Source organism: Heloderma suspectum, chromosome 6 (genome assembly GCF_057233095.1).
Source record: "Heloderma suspectum isolate Gila_16-S chromosome 6, 16-S_ref, whole genome shotgun sequence".
In the NCBI taxonomy this organism is placed as follows: Eukaryota; Metazoa; Chordata; class Lepidosauria; order Squamata; family Helodermatidae; genus Heloderma; species Heloderma suspectum.
Window position 1 is genome coordinate 64,034,378 of NC_139463.1, and position 21,316 is coordinate 64,055,693.

At 44.4% G+C, this 21,316-nt stretch overlaps 1 protein-coding gene across 16 annotated transcripts in view; it reads right to left on the reverse strand.

Moving 5' to 3' along the window:
* Positions 1 to 2,081: 2,081 nt before the first annotated feature.
* LOC146341020 (uncharacterized) overlaps positions 2,082 to 21,316 on the reverse strand; it is a 65,544-nt gene continuing 46,309 nt past the window's right edge. For 6 of the 16 annotated variants that reach the window (XM_084804621.1, XM_084804614.1, XM_084804612.1 and 3 more), the window contains 10 exons: positions 20,351 to 20,431; positions 18,926 to 18,967; positions 17,047 to 17,074; positions 16,043 to 16,095; positions 11,013 to 11,147; positions 9,675 to 9,737; positions 7,549 to 7,617; positions 6,910 to 7,104; positions 5,865 to 5,986; positions 2,083 to 3,891 (listed from right to left, as the gene is read on the reverse strand). In XM_084804621.1, the coding sequence (XP_084660747.1) occupies positions 3,696 to 3,891; positions 5,865 to 5,986; positions 6,910 to 7,104; positions 7,549 to 7,617; positions 9,675 to 9,737; positions 11,013 to 11,147; positions 16,043 to 16,095; positions 17,047 to 17,074; positions 18,926 to 18,967; positions 20,351 to 20,431 (984 nt within the window). In that variant the 3' untranslated portion in view covers positions 2,083 to 3,695. Of the gene's footprint in view, positions 3,892 to 5,864; positions 5,987 to 6,909; positions 7,105 to 7,548; positions 7,618 to 9,674; positions 9,738 to 11,012; positions 11,148 to 16,042; positions 16,096 to 17,046; positions 17,075 to 18,925; positions 18,968 to 20,350; positions 20,432 to 20,808; positions 20,854 to 21,316 lie in introns of all 16 variants that reach the window. The other 10 variants (XM_084804611.1, XM_084804620.1, XM_084804606.1 and 7 more) reach the window with 4 other exon arrangements.

A 21,316-nucleotide genomic window follows, 5' to 3' on the forward strand; every position in this document is an offset into this window, starting at 1 on the left:
TCTTACAACTCCCAGCATTCCCCAGTAGGACTTTTTTCTGTCTACACATGCATAGGATTGCGCCCTTAGAGATCTTATTATATCACACCAGGGTGGATAAAAATGGATAATTACAAACATTTTAAATTGATTATTTTGATTATTTTTAAAAAAAAAACATCAAAAATGAAATACATTTCTCTTGAACGTAAAAAATAATTAAATCTCATCAAAAAAGTGCTAAACCTACACTTACAGTTCCATATCAATGAAATTACCTACAAAATGGGAATTCATTTCAATTTTTCATCTTATAAAAATGGCTCTGTCCAGCCTAAGAGCTCTTGCATCTTGAAAATTCTGGGCTTTCAGTTTCTCTGACTAAAGTCACATATGCAAATACACAGCCTAGACAGGATGGTCGTTCTATGCTTATGTGGTGATGGGGTTGGGCCAAGAAAGGCAAAGGAGTTAGTTAAGACAGAAAGACAATATAGCAGGGTAGATTTAAAAAACCAATGCTTAAAATAAATCCAAAATAATTGGATTACAAACACTGGATTTTTTTTCAGCCCAAAAACTCTCAAACCTTGCTTACACCTATCAATCACTGGAATTTTGTTTTTGTTTGCTGTTTTATTTTTGATGAGGGTAAGGCTGGGACAAGAAAGCGAAGCAGAAAGAAAAAGATAACAAATGTGTTCAGTGTGCATCCTGTATTCTCATACTAAGGCTGCAGTCTCACCCATTGAACTCAATTGGACTTATTTTTTAGGAGACATGCATAACATTGTTCTGTTAACTCAAACTGTCATGGGTGCTGGTCATAAGAAAGATCCTATATGGGAATATTTTAAAGACATTCCCTCTATCGGTAAAAAGGAATGCATACAAAAAATATATACAGTGAGAAATAGAGATGCGAGCCCTGCTTATAAGGATGAAACAGTGTAAATATTCAATTTAGTTGTAAATTAACATGGCTTAGTGGCCAGATTTACACCCTAGTTCAGGAAATATATAAAAAAGTTTTAATGCAAATCTTGATTTAAATCATCCTTTTTTCTTGCTGATTCAAATCACTCGATTTAAATAAATCCCGCCCCCCGTATTCCATAGTCTGTAAGTATTATGAATAAGGGCGCAATCCAATGGCCACTAGTCAGCAGCTAGATGGCCATAGGATAGGTTGGTTCCTCGGAGCCAGTGCTCTGAGGTTGGTTCCCTGAGAACTGACTTCCACCCGCTCCCACGCTGCCTCGTAGACAGAAAGGCGGAAAGGGCAGAAAGGCCCTGTGCTCCGTGCTTGGAAGAGGAGCATGGAGCGGCAAAAATGGGGCGTTCCTGGGGGCATGCCAGGGTGGGTGGAAGTACCATTTCGATGCTTTCTGTGTCGTCCAGTGTCTGCCCCCCCCCCGCTTTGGCTTCCCACAGCTAGACAGAAAAAATCAGCTGTCTAGCCATGAATGCAGGGTGGCAGAAGCATGGAGGGGACGATCCCCTCCATGTTTCTCCTGCCCTGCATTGGATAGGTGGTCGTCTCCAAATCCCGATAGGATTGCGCCCTAAATTAGTTAACTGAAACCTCTTGAGGAATAGAAGCACTTCAGCCTAAGGCTGGATTCAAATGACCAGAAAATACAAACTCTTTCCTTAGATCTTCTAGCAGTTGCAACAGGGTATTAATATTGAGCTTAACTGTACAAATGGAGGCTAAATACAATTTCCTTCCCCTAGATTTAGAGGCCCCAGTTTTAAATGGCTGCCACTTATCTGAATCCCCTTATTCCTAGCTCTTGGAAAGAAACTTTTCAGGTAGTAATTCCCAATCAAGGAAAATATTCTTCCTAAATATATTGCAGAAGGTCAAGTTGGGTTTATACAAGACAGAAAACTTTCTGACAATGTTGGAAAGCAAAAAATGCTGGGAAGCAAAAAATGATAATATAGAAGGTGTGATGGTCTTCAAAGTTATTCAAGTATTTGGCATTGGTGCTAAGTTTAGATAATGGATAACTCTTTTATCTAATAACTCAACAAATATTTTGATTGATAACCAGTATTCAAAAGAAGAATATCTTTAGGAAGAGTGACTAAACAGGGCTGTCTCTCATCTTCAGCTTTATTGTACTGAGGAATTGTTGATAGCAATTAGATCCAACATTGAATACAATGAATTATCATTGCAAACTTCTGAGATAAACTTACAGCATAAAAGGTAATATCCCTATTACACTTACAATGCAGTACATTATTTAAAAGAAGTACTGAAGTAATTAAGAAAGCTAAACTGGAACTTCTTAGCCATCAAAGAATGAGGAGAGAAGATTGCTTCTTACTGCACAATGCTGTTTGGGGTGGGGAGACAGTGGGGGAAGTGTTTAAGTAGCTAGGAAAAATTGTGAGCTAATTTATCTGAACTACTTTTTCTTATTGCAGTCATGAGAAAAAGATAATGATCTCTGAAATTTCTTTGAAAGTTGGAGAAATTGAAATTATAATAGCTCATATAGCAATTGTTCAAATGTTAGAATTCTGTTTCTCCTTCTTTTGCTACCTCTGTGCTGATGCAACCTTGATGTGATGGGGAAAGCTGCAAAGGATTTTTATTAATGATAAGCAAATGATACAGAATCTCTTTCACAATCCTCCATCAAAAGAAAGAGGCAGAAATTAATATACCAATGTTTACATTCTACTATCTGGCCTCACAGGCGATTCCTATGGGCAACTGATTCATTAAACAATCTCGTAACAGTAAGAAATACTTAAAATGATCCATATATCAGGATTCCATTATAGGCAATTGCTTTGTTAAACTAGGTTCAAACAAGCCCTTGAGTTTAAAAGTTTAATGTTAGTCTGGGATAAATACAAACTGTTAACTGAGATCCCTGACATCACCAATTTTCTACAATGAGACACTTCCAATTGGGAATGTACAAATATTTATTTATTTTAAACCATTTTTACCCTGCCCCTCAGCCAAAAAAGGCTCCTAGAGAGGCTTACATCAGATCAATGAAAACAATAACAAACCACGCTCCCCACCCACAGGTTTACGAGCTGCCTAGACAGGTGGTTGTGGAACTTCTTTCCTTGGCTTTTGTCAAGGGAATCTGAATCTGCTTCAGATGCAGGTCACATTGCTAGTGCAGGGGTTTGCACTCGCTGTCCCATATCCGTTGCCTCCCAGGTGTAGAGGTTACAGCTCTATGCTTTTAAAAAGTGGAAATGTGCCAGCAACCTGGATGCTGCCTTTTCTCTTTCAGATCTGGGTTCCTTTTGCAAGAATGCTATATAAAAAGGACACTTACAGCCCCCTGTACATGTCTGTGCCCAATGCACCCTTCTGCCACCTTTTTGCCAAGTAAAGATTAGTGTGTGTGAGTGCGCGTGCACACATCTTCTTACAGGAGCAGATCCTGCATGTGCTGAAGCCAAAGGTCAAGCAGCACCATTTGCACCTGGCCAGACTGAGGTGCTGTTTCTACACAACCGCAGACATGACAATGTGCCACGGTGTAGGCAATGGATGGCTTTGTTTCCTCACAAACTCCCCCCTGCACCCATGATGGTGTGGAGAGAGGAGTATCTGCACTTTCCACCTTAGTGTTGCACGAGTCTCTCATTCATCCCACTCCAGGCTTGGCAGCAACTAGACCTTTCCAGCATTCCTTGTCAATCCGATGTTGTGTTCACCATATATGTACATATCAGAAGGTGTTTTCCACACACAGCACAATCAAGGAATTTGAGCAGCTGTGTTTGTCTTCTGTGAGAAACCTGCGCCCGGCTGGAGATGAGGCAAGGCCTTCAGACTGGTTGGATGCTGTTCGCCAGCCGCGGCAGTCCTGATTTTGGGAGCGGCTTCCCTGGTACTTGATGCCATGCCAGACTGCCTTATATGTCCTGGAACATACAAAATGGGACAGAGGAAGTCAGCCGCGCTGCACAAGAAAGCATTGAGGTGATCTCTCTTGTCGCCATCCAGTACTCCGAAGGCCAAATCAGACCATGGCTGGTTCACACAATCAAAATAAGCCACTGCGGCTTATTTAAATCACAGTGCATGCAGGGCATGGTTTCCATAATCACGTGTGGGGCTCAGCTTGTCGTGTCATCCACACCTGGGCGGCACGGCTTGAGGGAGGAGGAAACAACCCTCCAATAATCCTACAATAGGCCATGCCACCCGGCTTCAGATGTCAAGCCGTGCCCGGGCAGTGATTATGGAAATCGTGTCCTGCACGCACCATGATTTAAAGAAGCCACAGTCTTGATCATGCGAACCAGGTCAGTGGCAGCAATTCTACGTGTATAAATATGAAACTGCCTCAGCGACAGAGAAAGAGGGGGCTGGAGAGGTTGAGTTACAGTTTAACAGCAAAAGGGATGCACAGCTCAACATTCCTTGCATGTGCCACTTCCTTCCCTGCATTTGCTTTTCACTCAGTCACTTCCCATATTAGAACTCAGCTGAAAGGAAAACACTTAGTGGAGGAAAGCTGTGAGGGAGGAAAGGCACAGGCAAGAAGAGGGTTCAGCACTCATGGCTGGTATGCTCAAAAATTACTCCTCAAAAGTCAGCCCCACCATCTTTTTCTATGTGACTGAGGCATTTTCGTATTTAAACACATGAAACTGCTGCTGTCACCCTACTTTGGCCCTAAGCCTCAATAATAATAATATGTGTTGATGTAGTACTTTTACCTTCAGTGCTCAAAGCAACCCATGCATATTCTCTCAGTAATCCTTACAGCTAACTTATAAGATAGGCCAGTATTATCCCCATATTACAGATGAATGGACAGGTGGAGGATGAAGCCAACATTTGCATGCCTAAATGGAGAAGTCAGCAGCTCAGCTATGATGTGCACAGACAGCACCAAAGACAAGTACGTCCCCCCTTGCATATTTCATTTCATAAATCTAACATGTGGGACAAAGCTTGCTTGCCCCACAAAGCATATTGGTCCTTCTGTGCCTCCCCAATATTTTTCTTCTAGTCACTAGAAGACTGCCAGTTGTTTTCATGTTGCTGCTGCCAAAATTCTGCCATGAAAGGGTTGAAATTTGTTCCTGGAGCCCCAAACGTTGCCTATTCCTGTTCTAGTGCCATCACTAGTGGTTTGAACTGGGGACTTGCTGGCTCATAGAGTTACCCCCTCTATAGAGATATCCCCCAATAGGCACAGTTCTTTCTTTCTTCCCCACTTGCAGGGCAAGTTTCAAAAAGATGGACCCAATTTGAAATCACTATATCTCTGCAACCACGAACCGCCCATGAATGAAACTCTTACCACTTGAAAGGGTGGGGCACAGAGTTTCAAATGATTACTGCTAGATGCCTCTCTCAGTGCACAAACAGCCCCTGGCCTCAGTCATTCGCAAGATGGCGACCCCGCAACCCAAGGTGTTTTGCGTTCTGCAGTTCAGCAAGACTGAATCCGCAATTGCGGTGCAGCATGCGTTTCAACGGCGTTTTGGCATTGATCCGCCAGCGCCAAAGAGCATTTGTCGTTGGTACTGACAATTTGAGGAAACAGGCTGTTTATGTAAGGGGAAGCGCACAGGGCGACCACGCACTTCAGAGGAAAACGTGAGAAGAATTCAAGAGCGTTTTTGACGTAGCCCGCGCAAGTCATGCCAGCCAAGAACACGGAGGGCACATAGAGCATTTATAAAATGGTTAGTAAAACTTGATAACTCATTAAACCGTTCATAAGTTTTGATGTAATTGTAACATGTTGCCATCGTGAAATATACTGCTTTGAAATTGGGTCCATCATTTTGAAACACCCTGTATTTTGGGATTCTCCATTTGTACTTCCCATATAGTGATATATCCCTATGGATGCTTTCTCTCGCCACACCATGCTCACCACGTAGGATCTGTCATGACATTAAGCCCATTGAATGTGTAGATGGGGACCCTCATGGAGTTGAAATGGGAAGTGCCATCTCTACTGAAGAGGAAATTCCAGCTTTTGGCCAGTTGTTGGCCCTGCAATGAAAACGATACTTATCAAGCTAAAAACATAACCAACAGAGTCTGCAAGTTCTACTCCATTGTTTGCAGCCTCAGAAATTCAGCACCTCAGCCTAAGAAGCAGCACCCAGGCACCTTTAAAAAGATACTGTCTCTCCCCAGAAATATGGAATGCCAGCTAGTGTCTTCAGGAGCATTTCTACACCAGGCTAAAATCTCGCACCTTTACCGGGGGGTTCTGCTTCCGTTTTAAATGCAAGATCACGACGGGCTCTCTTTACACACGCTTCCCTTCCTCCTGCTTTCCCGTTACCTGTGTTGTTCTATATGTTTAATTATACAGCCCCTGTTGGCGCAGTTGTCTAGCTCCTCTTACTGCGGGATTTCCTCTTTTCACAAGAGAATTCAATGTGCTGTAATTTGATAGCTCGTGATCTCCGATCTTTGTAACAATGGAATAAAGGTCATTTAGCGTGGGAGATGCCCTGGAGGTTGATAACATCATGTACAGGACCCGCAAACATCCACGAGTAACCAGTCTCAATAGCAGGATAAAAGCCCTGTGTGGAGAAGCCCCAGGTGTCAAAATTATGGCTATGCCTGCATTTCCTGTACGGCAGGGTGGGGAAGCCCTAGGACATCTGGAGCTTCAACTTCTCCAATCAGCCCTAGCCACCACAGGCAACAGTGAGGGTTCATGGAAGTTGTAGGGCAAAACATCTGGAGATTCACAAGTGTAGGAGGAGAAGCAAGCACTGGGTAATTGCCTAGCAACTGTTCAGCTGACTACTGAACAGTTTCTTGTGATTACTCCATCAGGTATTGGAATTAGTTTGGCAGTTGCTAGGCAACTGCTGTGTTCTTCCTTCACCAGAACCCTGCTCAGGAAAGATGTCTGTATCAAATCAAGAAGAAGTCAACAGGATTTGGTTACTAGCCTTAAGGTTGACAATAGGCAGTCTCCTGTCAGTTCTCTTCACAATTGAGACGAGGCTTTGAGTGGATGAGGACAGGAAGGCCCGGAAAGTTCCATGCAGCTTTGCCTCCTGTGACTGCTGATAACACTGCAGGTCAACACCCCCAATCCCATTCATGTCACCAGTCAGGGGAATGTTGAGTGCCACTAGGCGAAGCTAGAAAATTGGAGAAAGTCTTGGTAAATGCATGTAGATAGAAGTGTCGATGAATATATTACACTTAAGGAGGCCTTGATTCAATAGGCTGGAGTTGATTAACCAGAAGGAGAGCTGATATTATACCATCAGCCCATTGCTTTATCAGGTTTCATCCTGTATCTTTAAAACACGGACTCTATACTACCAGTTGAAACCCATTCCAGTTAGCTGTCATGGCTATGAACCAAGGAGCCATGGGAATTACAGTTCTATAAAAGTTTTCCAGAATTCCCTGCATCCTCACAAAAACTACAGTTCCTAAAGTTCTTGGGAGAAGCTGTCACAGTTAAACCAGATCCAAACTGTGTCATTACATTAACAGCACTATCTGCGGTATTCCAAAAAGGCAAATTATTCTGCCAACAGTTTCACTCTCTTGCATGCCCCTCTGGTTGAACTTACCGAAGGAATCCTCTGGGAGATGCTAGTTGATGCAGCCTGAGTTGCTGCTTGGCTTTCATCCTTTTGGACCTGGAGACGCAGGGTTAATTTATTATTTATTCATTTAGATCTGTATCTTGCCTTTTGATCAAATGATCCTCAAGGTGGCTTACAATAAATTGTAATTGGGTTGTAGGTATTGTTTTGACTTTTACACTAATGAAAAGCTTACATTGTGGGGGAAACCTAGTTTAAAGATGGATCCAAGATCCTTTTGTTGGGGGGCGGGGGTAAATTGGGCCTCCCACAGTATTATAACTTTGGACAAATTTTATTTCTTCTAATACTGCTTTTAAAACTTTTGAAGTATTAAAAGCTGAGTATCATTTACCGCAGAATCCTGGTTGGCAGTTTATTCAACTTAAACCATTGTTATTTTAGCTTTTTGGTCCAGATGTGTTTGCAGCTTCTAAAACTTCACCTTTGTTACTGGTCTTTTCATTGGGTGTATCTACACTGGTTACTTATCTTGATCAAAACATCAAAGATATAGATAAAAATGATATCTTTGAGATCCTTGGAATAATGAGCTTGAGCGAATTTGAAAGATCTTTGGAATTATGAACTTTTATATCAGTCACAAGTTGTTTTGAAACTAGTGAAACATAGTTCTTTTGATAGTAAGATGAGGCTAATACAACAGAAACTCATGTTACTTGGACACCTCAGAGAGTTTAATAAGGGTTGGTTATAGACCCTGGTTGTTGGCGATGTAATTTGGATATTGAAATGCTCATATGGTTTGGGCATGTCCTACTATTGTTTATCTTGGTCTGAAATTCACAAGATTGTTAACATGACTTTACAACTATCATTGTTTGTTGAAGATGCTTAGGCTCTCTTCAGCTATAACCCTAGTCACCAGGTCCTAGCGCATGGATTTTATTCTTATACCAAGAGTTCTGGATTCTCCAAGCATGGTGAGTAGTCAAGAGAATTATTATAGGACAGTGGAAGGATAAACCTACTCCTGATTTGCAACTGCGGATAGCTGACCTGTGTTCTTGAAGAAACTCAGTTCAAGCGTCGACAAAAAAGAGAACTTTCAAGCAACTTAATCTAGTTTCAATGACTTGTTTGAAAATGTATTTCTAGATGTTTTTAAAATATACTATATATTAGATATTAGGTTTGTATTCTTAGTTAATTCAGGTTATATTGTTGCTTTATATTTGTAAGGTATTGAATTTCATATATTTATTTAAAATATAATAATACATCAAATTCAATACAATACCTTTCTCTTTTCATTGTTGTTTGCAAAACTAAACACACAGGCAAAAGCACGTGTCTGAGAGAGTGACTGCTTGAGCATCTCTACACCAACCTAAAATCCTGCATTTATAACAGGGCTTTCTGCTTCTGTTTTAAATGCAGGATCATGATGGACTCCCTTTACACATGCTTCCTTCCCCCCTTTCCCCCCTTATCTGAGTCTTTGATATGTTTCATTATACAGCCATTAGATGGCGCTGTGGTCTAGCTCCTCTTATTTCGGCTTTTCCTTTTTCACGAGGGAACTCAAGCAGAACTCACGCGCTGTAATTTGATAGCTCATTATCTCCCATCTTTTAAAAAATGGAATAAGAGTCATTTAGGGCACAATCCTATGCTTGTTTAGACAGAGAAAAGGCTTGCAACACCCAGCATGCCCCAGCCATGCTGACTGGGGCATGCTGGGAGTTGTAGGCCTTTTCTCTGTCTAAACATGCATAGGATTGCGCCCTTAGTGTGAAAGATGCCCTGGAGGTTGACAGCGTCATCTAAAGGACCTGCGAACTACCGTTAGTAACCAATCTCAATAGCAGGATAAAAGCTCCGTGCGAAGAAGCCCTTAATCACGTTATCCAATGGTTAACTCAGTTCTCCAAGTAGGTCACCCAAATGAGTTAATAGGTGATGGGTTTGGGTCTCTTTTGTTGAAGGGGCAGAGCGGGGTAGAGATTCTCATCCTTCCATCCCACTCTCCTTTGTGCAAAGTATTTAAGCCATTTCTCGCCATTGCTGCATCAGAGCAAAATCCAGAGAAGACAACACCTGAGCAACAGACCTGCTGAGTGGCATCAGAAGCTGGGAGAATTTCTCACCTGATTTCTCTCTGTAGACACCAAGGGGTCATCACCAAGAAATAAAGTCTCTGAATCCTCCAACTGATCAAGAGAGAAGAAGAAGCAGGGATGTATTTAAGGCTGAACTAAAATGAAATAAGTGTAAAAACAATCATTTGTTCTGAAAAGTTAGAAGGTTAAGCAAATTTGCCAACAGAGCCAGTATTGTCAGGTAACTCAAGCAAGTGAGCCAAGCCTCACCATGAAAGCCCAACTGTGACAGCTGTCACCAGCATGGGCCAGTCCCTCCCTCATAAGGAAAGTCCCCAGTTCAGACAGCAGTGAGCAGGGGTTGCTGGGATCTGGCATCATAGGCTGCAGACTGGGAAAGATGCAGCAGCTGTGGATGACTGAGTAGGGAGGGAGAAGAGATAAAAGGAGGGGAAACGGTGTGGTAGGGATGGATGGGGAAACACTGATGGCTAGGAAGGGGGAAGGACACAGCTAGCAGTGAATAGCCAAGGCTGGTCAGATCCTGAAGAGGAGAGCCTAGAAGGGGACAGGAAATTCTGGAGTACCCACTTACCGCAATCCAGGGAAGACTGCGAAATATGCTGCAGATTTCCTTTGTCCTCAGCTCAGGTATTATAAGGGCTCAAGCCTTGCTTTTCTCAGTGAGGAACCTTCAGAAACGCTTAGATTTACCACCCCCTGGATGTCTTGGGGTAAACTACTATTCTGGTTTACTATTATTCCATTATAAACACACTGGCACCTGAGTGGAAGGGGTGGAGACCCAGGGCTAGCGCTACTTGGACCTCTGACTATCCCCAAGAGACGCATGAAGTGGAAACTTCAGAAAAGGAGCCAGGACTGAAAAGCAGTCAGCAGAAATTGGTCCTCCTGGAGAGACTCTCTAGGGAAGGAAAGCAGAGCTCCCTTCGCTAAGAAGGATACCTACCTTTGAGTAGTGAAGTAACCGTCAAAGACCTAATAAAGCTTAAATAAATTATACTTATGTGTCCATCCCTTCATGGAGTTAATGGAAGAGGACAGGTTTGATGTTCTGGGAGGGGGTGGGTGGGAAGAAGCCAACACCAACACACACACCCCAGGTCACTAACTAATCTGACCTGAAGAGGGGAGGAGGGAGAAACATTCCTTTCAAACTAAAACAAAAAATAGAACTTAAGAGCAGCCCTGCTGGATCTGCCCAACCTCCTGTTTCACATAGTGGCCAAGCTGTTGCCTCTAAATCAGACAGAAAGCAAGCCTGAGAAACACACATCTATAGAGCCGTTGGTGTCTAAGGAGATGTGATCTTCCAGTTACCAAGTTCTACTAATCCCCCACCCTTAAGTGGGTTACAGATCCTACCAGAAGCTTGCTCCATCCCTTGGGGCTCCGGAAGAAAGCTTCACTGTCTTCGCTGACATAGACCAAGCTGCCTTCAGGAATAGAGGAGGCGGAGTTGAACATCAGCTCTTTTGACTTGAAGACCCAGGTGGAGCGCTGAAAAGCGAGGAGGAGCAGATGTATTTCAGTAGAAACATCGACATTTATCTGTCCTGTCCAAATTGGTTCAGGGCACCCAAAGGTGCTAAAACCAGCAAGGCATGTACAGGCAAGGACTTGGCAAGTCAGGTTGGGTCTGGTGTGGTGTGGTGTGGTGTGGTCAAGTCCAGGCCAGGTTAAGGGTGCTGAATAGCCAGGCAAGTTAGACCAGGACGGGTCTTCCAGGACCTTGGCCAGCTCCAAGTTAGCTGAGACTCAAGCAAGGAGAATTGTTGACTCTGCCTCAGTCAAAGGCTTTCTGAGGCCTTCTGAAGGCCAGCAGCTCAAGACCAGCAGTTAACTCCACCCCCTCAGGGAAGTAGTTTATTTCACAAAGGGCCTCTTCCTGATTTGTAGCCTCTGGCTCCTACAGGGTAGGGGTGGTGAAGGCTGTAATATAGGAGTGTCCGCTACACCTGAGGAGTCGGGAAGAGGCACATCCTCAGTCTGGAAGGCCCAGCCTAGCAGGGACTGGATTAATGGAGGGAGGCTCCTCTGCCTCTGGTTCCTCTTCGGAGCCAGAGGACGGGTCAAAGCTGTGTCAGGATTCCTTTTGCCCCCACTGAACTTCAAACGCTGAATCAAACACAGACAAGACGCTTCAATCTACAGCTTTTAATCCATTACTTCAAAGGGTCATACAGATGCAAATTCTCAGTGACTCTTAGTCTACAAGGAAATGCCTTCAGGGGGTTCAAAAGTAGCTATGAAAGTTGCCCACCATTTGAAAGAAAGGCGGTCTCACTAGCCTAAATTAAGGGGTTGGGGGAGGTCTCTGTCTCTCTCGTGAGGCTTCTAGGCACAGCTGTTCATGCAGGGCCAATTGGGTAGACCGTCTAAGTTCTGCCCTGGCCTTCTCTCTCTTGGCTCTGCGTCTGCACCTGGCATCTATTAATTCAGACTTCCCAAACCCCGCTTCTCCCTGTTCGCTATCTCTCACAGAGGTGGGGGGTGAAGGGGGACCCTTCTCCTCCAGCTGGACCTTTGATACCTGAGGAGCCTGCCTAGCCATGTCTGGTCTAGCATGGGAAAATGCCTCCCCCATGTCTGGCAGTTCTTCTTCAGAATCTGAGGAGGAGGGTCCCTCTTCACCTCCTGCCCCTGTGAGAGATAGCGAACAGGGAGAGGCGGGGTTTGGGGAGTCTGAATTAATAGATGCCAGGCGCAGACGCAGAGCCAAGAGAGAGAAGGCCAGGGCGGAACTTAGACAGTTTACCCAATTCAGTTTCTGAGCCCACTCCCTGAGCTCAGAAACACTCCTGACAGGCTGGAGAACATGACATTACCTAGCCTGAACTGGAGAAAGGATTTGTAATCATGCATGTGTTTGTAGCAGCTAGATCCTACCATCATCATCACCTTAACGCTTAGTTGTTGTTTGTTATATTACTGGAATTGACAACATCTGTTCCATCTGCAAGCACTGGCTTCCAAATAGAAAGCATGTTGTTTCAGGCTGGAGACAAAACAATTTCTCAGGGGGGTTTAAAAGAGGGTGATATATTCATTCCACTTTCAGCTGTGAGAAACAGCCTTAGCAGGTTTTTGTATTTTTTCAAAACCATGCTTGAGAAGAGGTACAAATGGAACAATTCATGGGCCAGGGGTCTGAAAAGGGGGAGATTGTTACCATCTGGAGTGAATAAACAAGGTAGGGCTTTTTAAATAGCCTATGATCCTAGTAAAAATATCAGCCATGATTGCCATCTGTAATGAGTAGCTGTCACTGAAAAAACACTTTGTGTAAAAAAGAAAAGAAAAAGCTGAACATACATAATACTTGTGTGGGGCTAAACATTTGACAACTTTTGCTCCATTAGGGCCCAAAAAGGATCAAAGTGGCTAGAAAAAAACCTAGCGCACGTGCTGGTAACTTCCCGATTAGACTACTGCAATGCACTTTACATGGGGCTGCCCTTGAAGACAACTCAGAAATTGCAACTAGTGAAAAATGCAGCAGCTAGACTGTTGACTAGAACATCTCATAAAGATCACATAACACCAGTTTTAAAGGAATTGCATGGGCTGCCAACATGCTTCCTGTCGGAATTCAAGGTGCTGGTGATGACATTTACAGCCCTAAGCAGCTTGGGACCTTGATATTTGAGGAAGCGCCTCCCCCTGTATAGGCCTGCCTGAGGATTGAGATCTGTTGGAGGCCCCCCCCCCGTGTCCCACCAGTGCAAGACATGCACTATGGTGGGACATGGGAGAGGGCCTTCTCTGCTGTGGCACCCCAGTTGTGGAATGCCCTCCACTTGGTGGCCTGATTGGTGCAGACGTTGGTTTCATTTTGGCCAAGTTAAAACATGGCTTTTCACCAAAGCCTTTGAGGGCTAACTGAATTCCCTAAAGTTGCACACTGTTTTAACTGTTTTATTGTTTTAGATTTTTGAATTGGTATTAGCTTGCTTAATGGTTTAATATGTTTTTAGCTGTTAAAATTATTTATTGTTTTATACTGTTTAAATTGATTTTATCTGTATGCCACCCTGAGATCTTAATGATATAGGGAGGGATACAAATGTTTTAAATAAATAAATAACCAACCAACCAGCCAACCAACCTTGGTTTTATCAGCACTCTGTTTTTTAAATAATTTTAATATCATGTTTCATTTTATCTTTTGTTCATTTTGTCTCTTGTTGATCACTGCTCCAGTACCTGTTAAGATGTGGAGCAGTATACAACTGTTGTAAATAAATAAAATAAATAATATTATACACCAACATTTCCCCTATTTAGTCTGTTATCTGATATTGAGCAATGATTGGTAATAACTCTGTTGAGGTAACATTCCCAGTGTAAACAATATCCCCCTTCCAAATTCATGGATCTTTAAATGGAATGGTTGGTACCATCTTCAGGAATTTATCTAGATACTGTTTTGTTTGTTTTTTAAATAGTCTATGACCCTAGTAAAATTATTAGGCATGATGCCCACTGGTAATGAGTAGCTTTTACTGAAAAAGCACCTTTATTGTGTAAAAAAGAAAAGAAAAAAGCAAGTCCGAGATATGTTATACTCAAATCTAAACCCAAGGGGACAAAACAAGTTGACAAATGCAACATATTCTAGCTGAAATAAAAGTCTAGGTGCATAAGACCACTTGCTACTCATTACAGATGGCCATCATGGCTAATAATTTTACTAGGGTCATAGGCTATAAAAAAAAAAGGTTACCTCGTTTATTCAGATGGTAGTGACCAATGCTTCTTTTCTCAATGTACTTCCAGTTCTCAAAAACAGCCTTCCCCAACCTGGGTCCCTCCAGATGTTTTAGATTACAACTCCCATCACCATTGACCATTGGCCATGCTGGGTGATGCTGATGGGAGTTGTAGTCAAAAACATCTGGAGGGGCTCAGGTTGGGTAAGGCCGAGTCTTAAAACCTACTGTCTGTCTTCAGCCTCAGCCTAAGACGAGCCTAGAAGGTCCCCTTTTTGCTTGGGACCATATGTATTCTGGACAAAAACGTTATCAAGTTAGGAGAGGATAGGTCTAGCGATGGCTATTAGTCATGATAGCTAAATGGAACTTTTATGTACAGAAATAATATATATCTATATAGCAGATGCTGGGGCGAGCAGGAGAGAAGGCCATCAACTTCATACCATGCTTGCAAGCTTCTCCCAGGGGTATCTGGGTGTTGGAAACAGAATGCCTGGACTATATGGACTTTGGTCAGATCTGCTAAGACATTCTTATTTTTCTGGGACCAATGCAAATTACTTGGGGCCCCAATTTACACAACAGCAGCTGAACTCTCATGCCACCTGCTTTTCTCCGTCACCACCCCATGGCACACTCGGCCTTATTTGCCACAAACAGAAGCTACTAGGCTAGCACGCTGCTGCAAATCATCAGTAGCGTCCCCCCAAATAGCAGCTTCTGTTTATGTGAATGAGTCTGGTAGCTGCCTATCCCAAACAGGGAGCTGCTACGAGCAGGGGAGAACATGGATGCCATGAGCCAGGCAACCCAGTGAATTGGTGCTTAGTAGCCCTTCTAATTAAGGTATCCACCAAACTAGCAACGAACTGGGCCTGCTCCAGGCTAGCACCACCATGAATAGCAGGTATCAGTCAAGGTGTAGCAACAAGGTGCGATAGCCAGAAGCAAAACCTCCACGTTCACAGGCAGCAACTGCTGTGACATCAGAGAAGAGCAACAGGGTTGAATATTACCATCCTGCCCCTGCTTCCACATGGCATCTGGCTGGCTGCTATCAGAAGACAGTCCTGAGCAAGAGGCCATTATTCTGGCCCAGCATAGACATTTACTAAATAAATTGAATTTACTTAGTGTTTGTACATAATCCTGGGGGAATCCATTGCATGCCGCTCCTGACAGTCCCCCCCCCACAACATCTGTCCCTTAATGCACATGGGTACTTATCCTAACCAGGTGTGTCGTGTAAGGTAAGAACATAAGAAGAGCCCTGCTGGATCAGACCAAGGATCCATCTGGTCCAGCATTCTGTTCACACAATGGCCAACCAGCTGTCAATCAGGAACTCACAAACAGGGCACAAGATAGAACCATGGCATGAACCATGGATCCATTTTTTCTCTGATGGCAGCATCTAGCATTAACATAAGGACACGAGCTTTCTTATTGCCACTGCTCCTATCCAGGCAAGTTTACTTTGGGATATTTTAACATAAACAAGAGGTGCCTAGTGACAAGCTTGTCTGGAAGCCACATCTTCCCCAGACTGGGAAGCCCTATTCTTTAATCCAATGTGTACAGGCGCTGGTTGTGGGAAATGCACTCTGCACATGCTCAGCAATTTGCCCCAGGCTAACTAGTGAGGAAGAGATCAGAAAGGAAAAATACAAGGCAACACACCTTAAAACCATGCTGGTTTCCATTGGAAGACTCCTTCAGAGGCAGCTCAGCATCTACACAGCAGAAACAGGACAGATGATGATGATGATGATGAAGAAGAATTTCATTTCTATACCACCCAATAGCCAAGGCTCTCCCCACTCAGCTTAGGCTTCGTCCTGTCACTGCAGGATGGGAACACTGTGGCAGCCGTACAAAAGCAGGGAGCTTGCCCTGTTCCCTACATGGAGAGACTTAGCACAGCTCTCTCTGCAAATAGCATCCCGCTATGCTATGCATCAATGGTTAACAGACCCTCCTTACTGACTGTTGCCAGCACACTTACAGCTCAGATTCCCAGACTACCCTGCTGCCAGTTCTGGGGGGGCGATTGCAGGAAACACCAAACAAGTGCACCTCCCGTGCATTTCTCCAGGTTTCTCTTCCTTCACGAAGAGAGCAAAGCAGGGCCTGGCTAGGGCTAAAAGTCTGCTAGAAAAGTGTACGTGAGCCATGGGTTTGCTATCCTCAGGCTGCAAGTTGCCTACTGCTGCCATATGTCCATACCAGGGACAGTCAACTCCCTGGGGTCGGACCTGCCACTGAGAAGCTGCTCAGGGGCAGAGTCGCCATTGCAGGCTGCCACAGAGGAGGCTAATGAACGGGCAGAAGTGCTGTGGCGTTTCCTTTCAAACAGCCTGAGCAAAAGCAGACGCATCCCCCCCCCCGCCCATCTTCCTGTCTGCTGCACACTGGGCTGCTCTTATGCACTTTCAGCGTGGAGGACAAGGGCGGACGAGCAACCCAGGGCACTTCTGTCCTCACGTTCTCTCCCTTCTCCCCAGTGCCCAGGCTTGACCACTTCAAGAGCCAGAGAAAAGCATTGGGCAGGCCAGATCCCCTTCACAGGCCACTAAATGGCCATCCCAAAATATACAAGCAGGGCTAGTGAACAGTGGGAGAGACATGCAAGACAGATGCACCTTAGGAACATTTCCCTTTCAGAGAGAGAAAAGGGCTTCTACCTGCATCCAAATACGGGTCTTGGGGCAGCTGGAAGAAACGAGAGCAGAGAGATGAGCACCATGTTAGCCAAGCTGTGTCTACGAATGATGTGGGCAGAAATGGCTTTCCCAGTGCAGGATGGTACCAGTCTGCTGGTAAATGGAATCAAATGAGGCTGAATTTTTTTTTTAGAAATAAGTCTTCTTCTTAAGCAAGAAGAACTCCTAAAGAATAGGACTTCCCTTTAACCTGATCTGACTGTCCTTTCCCTGCATGCAGGGAGCTTCTCAGGTTCTGGCATGAGCCGCACTGATTTCCTCTAGGGACCAGCACTCCCTATTTATGGCTGTTGTGCCCCTATCATGCCTGCAAATTGTAGTTAAAAGGAATCTGTTAGAAAACCTCTCATCTCCTCAACTGTTGCATCCAAAGAATCTTGGAACAGATCCTATTTGAAAGATCACATTCTCCCATAGTAGCCTGCCTGGGTTTTAAGACCCTTGGGAGAGACCCTTCTATCTGGCCCACCCTTAACAGAGGCACATGTAATGGAAACATGAGAGAGGGCCTTCTTTATGGCTGCCCCCAGACTCTGGACCTCCCTGCCAAAGGAGGCAAGGCTAGCTCCATCTCTGTTACCCTTCTGCTGGCAGGCAAAGACGTGTTGCTTGGGGCAGGATTTTGGCATCTAAGCTGCCAATGCTGTTGAATTGGGTTTTTTAATCTGGTGGGTTCTGTTATTTATTTCTCATTGGTGTGTTTTTATTTGTCTTTTATTGTTACTCATGTTTTATTTGATATGATTTTTATGGGATGTGTTTTAATTAATGACATTTCAGGTTTTAATTAGGACTCTTATTTTTTCTGTATTTTATTGTTAGCCGCCTCGATCGCTCTTTTTAGTAGAAAGGCTGGATATAAAATTTAATAAACAAAATAAATAAATAAAACAAATAAGGCTGGATATAAAATTTAATAAACAAAATGAATAAATAAAACAAATAATGGGAAAGCCAGAGCCACAACATGCCAGTCAGAATTCCAGATGGCACAAGTCTCCTAAAAAATCAAACTAGATGGGACATGTGAGTACAGAGACTGGAACGCCAAAGTCCCTCTCTTGCAAAAAAAAGCTGCGGGGTGGGGGATCTGGGCCATAATAACAGCATTGGGAGGTGGTAACTTCTCACATCCTTTTCCATGCTGCGCTCCTCTGCCCTTATGTTGCTATTTTCTCCAGTTGTTAAAATGTGTGAGCAGTCTCAACAGAAGAGAACAATCAGCCTTTCCCGACCTGGTACCCTCCAGGTGTGTTGGGACTCCAACTCCCATAATTCCCAGCCAGCATGGGAGATATAGTCCAACACATCTGGATGGTACCAGGTTTATTAATTCATTCATTCATTGAATTTATACCCTGCCTGTCTACCAAGGAAATGGCGCTCAAGGTGGCAAGATTGGGGAAAGCTCTACAGCCAGCAACCTAGAGAGGCTCTGAAGGGGAAATGCATAAGCACAGCCATGGCCTCAGGGTATTGCTGTGTCCACAGTATTGCTGTGCAAGCCAGATTGTTCTTGGCTGTCTTCTCACGCAGCAAAGCCCTGGCTTGCTAAACAAGGGGCTACCTGTCTTTGCAAGATGTCTTTCAGGCCGTTCAGGCTTGTTAACCTTTTTATGTATTAAGAACATAAGAAGAGCCCTGCTGGATCAGGCCAAGGATCCACCTAGTCCAGCATTCTGTTCACACAGTGGACAAGCAGCTGCCTGTGGGAAGCCCACAAGCAGGACATGAGTGCAACAGCACTCTGGTTTATTGCTGTAAGCTGCCTTGAGGGACTTCTGCTCTGAAAGGCGCCCAAGAAATATTTTAAATAAATAAACAAAATAAATTAACTCACCGGCTGTTTGCAGTGTGGCCTGGGTCGGACAGGGAACACTCTCTGGAAAGAGACAGATCAATTGGTGCCAAACACCATTAACAACAACCAGTCCCAAAAAGTACAGGGAGGGAGGTGGAAAGAAAGGATACAGGTTAAAGGGGGTGGAGGTCAGGTACCCCATGCCATTCTCAGAAGCTTTTAGTATTAGATACAAAATTCTACAAAGCAACAGATGATCCCCCGCCCTGCAAAATACTAAGCCTCTTCCCACCCAATTGTGGAAGTTAGGATAGCTCATTCAGACTTTGGCTCTGAACCTTTCACAAGGTGATTTACGCTAGTGGTTTTTAAACTTTTTACCTTCATAGAACACTTCCAAGGCACATGTGTGTTGCAGAGTATGTTGGATCATGGTCTAGAGCACACACTCATGCTTGGCCAAGCCTGTTGGGCCTTGGTTTGGCCTCACCTGAATTCAAGAGTGTGACCTCAAACACACCCAACGTTACTCTGCAGCTGCACGTTACATATTGCAGATTGGTAGTGGTCAGGCAAAATTGCCTTTCAGGGAAGAGTCATGACTCATCTTTTCATGATAAGCTTCTGAAGAACCCCAGAGTCCCCTCAACGCATTCTGAAAACCTCTGACTTAGGTGGAAGCTGCCAAGAAGCACTTAATGTCAGACCTTCAGCTTAGAAGAAATTGAGAAGAATCCACCCATCAGTTCCCTTCCCATACCGTAAATCAACCCACACAATCCAGACTGGCATACAAAGAAGATGCCTCACAGAAAAATGCTTAAAGGAACAAGCCGAAGACAAATAAAGCAAGCCACATACTATAAGAGAAAAGTATAAAATATCCTTCTGGTCCCCAAACATGGTGATTGCCATAATACGCTCCACAAAGCGAAGCCTATACCATCCAGTTTTGAAACTCTAGAGGACAAGGAGCACACGGGCTACTCCCACCACGCCCTGGCGTGGGACCAAACCCCAGCCAAAATATGTGGCGATAAAGCCCAGCACCACAGCATCTGCCTCGGAGGCCTTAACTAGGGCAAACATGCCTCTGGAACCCATCGGGGCAGGGAGAAGATATAGGGGTACTGCAGTGAAGAAACAGCAGGCACAGAAGGACTAAGCACCTCCCCCTCCTCGGCTGCTTCTGCACTGCAAATCGCCTCCTCTTAAATTCACCTTATTTCCTCAAATAAATAAGTTTCCTTATTAAGAGCAGCTGTCAGTGTTGAGATACACGTGTGCAACATTTAATTAAGCCCTAAAAACAGCAGAGGAATTGGATCCCTAGTTTTCCACAAAGCACCCTTCAGAAACCATGTGGTTGCTAGTCCCCCTTCCCTTACACCGAGTCACAGTTGCACTCGTGCAAGTTAGCTGAGCGATGGAAGAACTGAGTGGGGTGGGGGAGAAGTCACTTACGTTGAGATAAAGAACGCCTGGTTGGCCTGGAGGGCCTGGCGGGCCTGGCAGGCCAGGGTTTCCTGGGGGGCCAGGAGGACCCTAGAAGGAAGTGGGGGGAGAGAGAGGCAGCAGTTGTTATCCCAGAAGGCACACCCTGAAATTAGACTTTGCAGACCATGGATATTTCCCATAAGTCCCTCCTATGTCTGAATGTGCCGGCAAATAGTGTTAATGGTTCCCCGGATTCCGCTAACAAACCCGTGAACTCCAAGAAAGCCCTGTAAATTGTAGGACCCCTCTGGGAGTTCTGTTGCATGCGCTGTTCATACAGACAAGGTGCTTTCTTGGAGAAAGTGGCCAAGATGGGATTTAGGGCATCTTGAAGGCCCCAAAACAGGATGCGGTTTTTAAAAACGGACAAAACCAAAATCAAACCAAGATCTGTTGCAGAAGATGCAAAGCTGGAAGTGACGTACATGGTTGACAATTGCACCATATATCTCTGTGTTTCCTTTGCCATTCTGGAGGAGGGAAAAAAAAGATGAAAACTCAATAGCCAGGTATTGTTACCGGCACATTTCGCCCACCCACATTATCTTCACTGAACAAATTCCCTAAATTCCCTGTTTTCATATTGACTGCAGAGATTTAGGGCTTCGAAAGATAACTGGGATCACTCCAGAGCACGAGCACTGCTGGTGCAGGCTGGGAGTCCCATGGATGCCACTGACACAAGGGTGGTGGCATATTTTTATTGACTCATGCTGAAAGGTCCATGCTGACGTCACCTTGGAAAGTTCACATATCAGTAACATGGCAGTTTCACTCCTGGGATGGGGAGAAACAGCACAGTACTTCGAGAACTGGGGGTCTTGCAACCTGAGTGCAGCACAAGCGGAGATCCCAGGAAAATGGCTCCTCCAACATTTTCCATGACATTCCAGAGTTACACTGAAACCCAGGAAAAGCATGTGGGACTTTGGG